Source organism: Drosophila ananassae, chromosome XR (assembly GCF_017639315.1).
Source record: "Drosophila ananassae strain 14024-0371.13 chromosome XR, ASM1763931v2, whole genome shotgun sequence".
Classification (NCBI taxonomy): Eukaryota; Metazoa; Arthropoda; class Insecta; order Diptera; family Drosophilidae; genus Drosophila; species Drosophila ananassae.
The window spans coordinates 12,744,708-12,750,712 of NC_057932.1; the positions used below are offsets into that span (position 1 = coordinate 12,744,708).

The 6,005-nt window shown below is 37.3% G+C and overlaps 1 protein-coding gene across 1 annotated transcript; it reads right to left on the minus strand.

Annotated features, from left to right (window-relative positions):
- Positions 1-582: 582 nt before the first annotated feature.
- Positions 583-1,868, minus strand: LOC116655063 (52 kDa repressor of the inhibitor of the protein kinase-like). Its single transcript, XM_032452110.2, has 2 exons — positions 1,030-1,868; positions 583-971 (listed from the first exon to the last, which is right to left on the minus strand). Exons 1-2 carry the CDS (start codon positions 1,407-1,409, stop codon positions 764-766), a joined length of 588 nt encoding a protein of 195 aa, XP_032308001.1. The 5' UTR covers positions 1,410-1,868; the 3' UTR covers positions 583-763.
- Positions 1,869-6,005: the final 4,137 nt, after the last annotated feature.

Below are 6,005 nucleotides of genomic sequence, written 5' to 3' on the forward strand. Positions count from 1 at the left end.
GGTTGCAGGTTTAAGTCTGCAGATTGACTTGGCCACTTCATAATGTCCACCCTGTTTTCGGTGAACCAGGCCTTGACCAGCTTTGATGTGTGTTTTAGGTCGTTGTCCTGTAGAAAGACCCATCTCAAGGGCATGTCTTACTTAGCATATGGCAGCATTATGTCAGACAATATATTTTTATAGCCAAATCGGGTCATAGTATCGGTAATCCGATGAATTGGTCCAACTCCATGCCTAGAAAAACAGCCCCAAATCATAATGTCTCCGCTTCCGTGTTTAACGGTCTATTTCGTGTACCGGGGGTCGAATTCTTTGCCTTTGGGTCGTCGTACATTCATTCTAGAGTCGTTACCAAATAGATTTATTTTTGTTTCGTCGCTCCATAGGACATTATTCCACTTTTTAGAACCCTCTGGTCCAGACCATGCCAAATGATTTTGGGCCAACTGTTTCCTCATCATTAAATTATTTCCTCGAAGGAGAGTAACTTTTCTGGCTATGCGTCCTTGTAAGCCAGCATTAGTAAGTCTGCGACGAACTGATCTAGAAGATATTTTATGGTCAATATGAGCAGCAGGGGCGCACGCAGGAAATATTTTTGGGGGGGGTTAGGTAAGTTAAATTTGAATGTGAATATTTATAATTTATTCATGAATAATTCACAATGTAATATCGATCTTTCTTGGTTTTTGGGCCATTATACTCAATATTGCGTCAGAGGTTACTTCCAGATCCCGGTGAATGTTCAGAAGCGCCAATCCATTCAATCTTGCTCTCCAGTCTTATTGCGTAAATATGTCTTCAATCTTCGTAGTGTAGAGAACGACCGTTCGCTCGAAGCCACTGTTACTGGCAGTGTTGCACCGATCTGAAGAAATCGGTATACCGTTGGATAGAATGTTTCATCGCAAACGTCCAAAGCTTCGATGAATGTTGTTATGGGCTTCTCTTTGGAAAGATTTGAACATTTTCTGTAATTAGAAAAATTTTTCTTTATAATGCAAGCATATTTTGAGCCAATACGATTACCTTTTCCACAACTCAATTTCTGCTTCGAATTCTTCGGTGAATACAGGGATGTCATTTGGCCATTCTTTATTCAAGGTATGAACAGTATCGTGTAATTCAGACACATCAATGTCCGCACATTTCTCCGGAATGATGTTTTGTATCCTGGAGAGAATATTCCTATGTTCCAAAAATCTCGACTCGAGCTCTTCTGAGTATTTGTCCAAGAACGGAATGTAAATTGATCTACGATAGTAATCTTCAATACTCCCTTCGTAGTTGTCCCGATTTTTCTGTCGTCCTACTCGTCGAGGAACAGTCAGCTCAGCATCAATGGTTTCTGCAGCTTCAGTCGCTAAAATAAAGATTTCGCTGAATTTTTCTGTAGCTTGGACTCGCATCTGCTTGATTTGTTGGTGCACATCGTTCGCGTAACTGACGCATTGGCTCAAATCGCAGTCTTCCTGTTGGAGGAACAGGCTCAGATTTTTCGTCAAGCTGAAGATACGTTTCAGCACAGTCAACGCTGTCAATTGTCAATTGAAAAATTGCTTCGCAATTTCTCCCAAAAGTTCTTTTGCGAAGCAGGAGAACTTTTAGATGATTATTTTTGCACATTCTATGATTTTTATTCATATTCTCCTTGTTACATCATCATTCCATATTCATTTTATTTTGTTAAATATCAATTTAAATGTTTTTCTTTATTTTTATCCCCGTTGTTTTTTTATTCGGTATTGATTTCAGATTTATCAATTTCATTTATTACGTTCATTTAACTGCAACCCTCAAAAGTGAATAATTAACGCTGGGGTGTTTCGAATGTACAAATTATTAATATGCTTTATTCTCACTCTTTCTGCTACTCCATCGCTCTGTGCGTTACGTGCTGGATCTAAAGAATCTGAATCCTCTAATCTTGGTCTTTTCGCAGTGATTTTCATGGCCTTTTCATTTTCATTTTGAACTTGTTCCGGAAATGGAGTATTTGGAATATTAGGGTCCGAAATTGGCGCATTTTTTGGTTTGAAAAATGATGTTATCTTTGCATTAGACATTTTTGTTGGGCAGGTCGTAAATAAACGTCACATTATTTTATAGGTTATCAATATGTCAATATAGTTACTCATTTTGTAAGTGGCGCTCTCGTGGTATCTGCCAGAACTATGAGCATGGCGCCATTTTTGAATGAACATGAAATTTATATTTTTATTTTCGCGTTAATTTTGCAATTTTTTCAACATTTCGGGGGGGGTTCGAACCCCTCAAAACCCCCCCCTGCGTGCGCTCCTGATGAGCAGCAATGGACTTGGGAGATATGAAGGGATCCTTCTTTGAAAGACTTAGGATTCGGGTGTCCGTCGTTTGACAGGATTTCTTCTTCCGACCTCGAGATTCGATTTGAATGCTGAATTTAGGGCATTCTGGACAAAACATACTGACTGCCCAAGTCTTTTAGCGATTTCACGAAGACTTTATCTTTTCTTTTGCAGAATTAAAGCAATTAAAGCGAACAAGTATACACGCAGCTGTTTGGAATAGAATAGTATGCAAGCTGCGGCAATTATCGTGAAGTTTAGTTTTTTTGATCTTCTTCACATTGTCTTTGAATGAACGATTAAAATTTACATTTGGCATCACATTTCCGAAAAATTCAACATGGATCAAGGACGATACATCATCATTTTAAAGAACAATTTACGTGAAAGTGCTGAATAATGACCCCAAGCACACGGCACAGAATACTAAGCTATATATACTACTATATATTGTCAGAAATCTGCTGCGAAAACCTCCACAGAGTCCTCCAAAAAACGAAGATTTTGCAATGAAATTTTAAGTTTAAACAGCTGTAAGCAGAATTTTGCGTGTACACTTTTTCGTAGTGTTATGTTTAAAATTAAAAATACAATATATAATATTGTTTCTTAGTTCTAAACAAAAAACGTAATTGCAGACATTTTATTAAAGTTTATGTTGAAAAAAATGCATCAATCTGTGAAAATTGGTCCACTACTATTTTTGTTTCAAGTTCCAAATTTGTTGTTTAGTTTTTACATTAATAAAAAAGTCTAAACTTTGGGAATTTTTCGCCAAAATATGCTACACCATCATAAAACTTTAGAGCAGATAATGACAATGATAATAATGACACAAAACGCCTCACTTGCAGAAGTGAAGCAGTCCTGAAGGTGTTGATCTATTGACAGAATGGGTGATTATAAACTGTCGACTAATAACACAGGCCAACAGCAAAAAATCTCCACGCATAATTTCACCTGCTCCATAACCTTTAAGCTCCCCTGAATCAAAGTCCAGAACAAACATAGGTTCTATCAGCCACAGTTTCCGCGGTACACCTAAGAGAAGAAATCGATCAAATTTTACCATATATTGAATTATGTTGGCCGTGTAATGGCGATGACCATCAATGTTTCTAGTACATATAATTTTTGAAATTTATGTGTACCAACTAAAATTAAAAAATGGTATCTGGCAGTTACCATATCTTTGGAATACTCATCCAAAGTTGAAATCTCAGATTTTCTACATTAATTTTTGGTCTTCTATGATTTTTCCCAAAACATTTTTCTATGGAAGATTTTTATTTTCTTATTGAAATCAGTAGATCATACCATGTTTTAATTTTGGATTTAAGGAAAAACTCGAAATAATTTTATTCAATTTATTATAGGTGGTTAAACAATATTTTTTTCAATTGAATTGGAGTTTTTAATCTCATATTTTCAAAAAGTCATGGCTATCTACAACTTCTGTAAAGCTTTACTAAACAAGCTGAACCTGCAATAGATACGTTTTGAACAAAGAAACAGTTTTAGATAGCCAGTTTTAACGTTAAGCTATGCCTTCAGTACAAATTCACTAGTGCTCAGTCCAGACTTCAATCCGATTTGGATAAACTTCAATATTGGTGTTTAGCAAATAACCCAAAGCTTAATGGATCGAAATGTAAACTCTTGTCTTTTTACCGATCTAGTCCTCACCAGGTTATGTACTTTCTCTATGGGAACGCCATAGAACGATTTACTCAGGGTAGTGATCTAGGTGTCCTATTAGATTTGAAACTTAAATTTACCGACCATATATCCACCATGGTTAATCAAGCTTTGGGTGTGCTTGGTTTTATTAAAAGATGGTCAAAAGAATTTAATGACCCGTACATAACTAAAACGTTATATACATCACTGGTCCGTCCGATTCTTGAGAATGGATCGTGTGTCTGGAGTCCTCAATTCACCTCCCTCCCCCCCTACAATGATAACGCATGATATGAACCTAACCCCACCTATGAAACACGTGATATATTGAAACACTCACACAATACAATTATTATATACATACTTTGGTTATATTTTATATAAATTAATTAGATGACAAAGATTAAATTATGTGCTCCCCGGATTTTTGAGGTGGTTGGAAATTGTTATCAATGCAGTTTTTTCTTTTTTTTTTTAAACCAGTTCTTTGTTGGGGACTCTTTCTTCATCCAACATATCACAGTCCAACCATTCCATTTCTTCCTCATTTTCATATTTTCTAATCACGGCTAATAGGACGTACTTTAGGAATCAAAATTGGTACAGAACAGAGTTTCTGATGATTTTTTAATCTTCCCAAAGACGCAATGTAGATACCGCATTTAGAGCAAACCTTCTATAAATATCAGTTTTCACAGATGGGCAACTTATGGGGCCCCAACACTGTAAACTGCGATTTTTGACATGATTTTTATTTTATTTATTACAGAAAAATAACGTTGGTTCTGCACAATTTCCTTGTTCAGCATTCTGGTAGCTCGGCTTCGGACGTCCATCCTTCTTCCATTTTATGCAGTTCCTCACCCAGTGCCCCTTTTTCTTGCAATAGCGGCAGGTATCGAATCTCCGACCAGATGCTCCTGAATCCTGATAATGCTCCTTTTGTGCTGTGGTAGAAAACTCCTCCTGGCTTTCCTTTTCTTCATTTTCTTTTGTTCTAACTGTCAATTTGATTAGTTAATTCGTCGAAAGTCTTTTCTTCTTCTTTTGTCAAGAGCATCCAACTTTGACGGAACGTTTCAAAGGTTTTTGGCAAAATATGTAGCGTTTTACAAACAAGTATTAAATCTGGCAGCTCAGTTTCATTTTTGGCCTTTAAAGCTTGATTTAAATCGTTCCATAGACTGTGGGTTGATACATCGTTACCTGGATTCCAAGAGAAAGCGAAAAACTCGTTGCATATCCTGAATACCTGGTCCTTCGCTGTTGCTTCAAACTGATTTTTCAGGGCTTCCCACGTATCGTGTGCTTTCTCCTTGTCCATGATCTTCTGGTACACCGAGTCCATGACCGCAGTGGATCATGGATTTTGCATAGCTGTTGGCCTAGTCGCTCTTCTCCTTGTGCTTCTTTTCATCTGCTGTTGAGGCACCTTCTGGCAATGGATCCGGTTTGACGATCTTTCCGTCCAACGCGTCGAGAGCACCGTCGTGATAATCTATTAGGTCCCTTATTTTTCTTTTCCAAATCGGCCAATATGAGAGCTTCGTGACGTGCTTCGCCAAATCCATCGTAATCGAGCAAAATTTACTTTTTTCTTTTACTTTAAGCTGAACAAAACGTTCCTGGGCCCATAACCTATTATAACTTTTACTTCTTTAGTTATTTAGGCCAGTAAATAAACGATACTTCTTGAAAATCCAACTCTTGTTTATTTTCTCTCTTCGATAGCTTTTAGGTTATGTGTTTATGTTTTGATTCGATACAATCGATATGATATTAAAAGCGCCCTCTGACTTGGTGCGCTCCTTAATCTAAAGAGAAGAGTCAGAAGAGAATTTACAAGAACGGGAGACATTCGAATCCATCAGATATATCATCGGCTGGCTAACTGTCTAAGCAAGGTGCTCGCCCAGAGAAAACAAGATTCTATAGACCGACTTTTGGAAAACCTGGACACAGACGCTAGTTCTAACTATTCACTGTGGCGTATCACAC

What these genes read in the sequence shown, in the direction of transcription:
- LOC116655063 (XM_032452110.2), bottom strand. Translation starts at nt 1,409, where the DNA reads ATGCGAGTCCAAGCTACAGAAAAATTCAGCGAAATCTTTATTTTAGCG. An exon ending in GAAATTGAGTTGTGGAAAAG is followed by an intron (nt 972 to 1,029) that starts GTAATCGTATTG and finishes TTCTAATTACAG; the next exon opens with AAAATGTTCAAATCTTTCCA.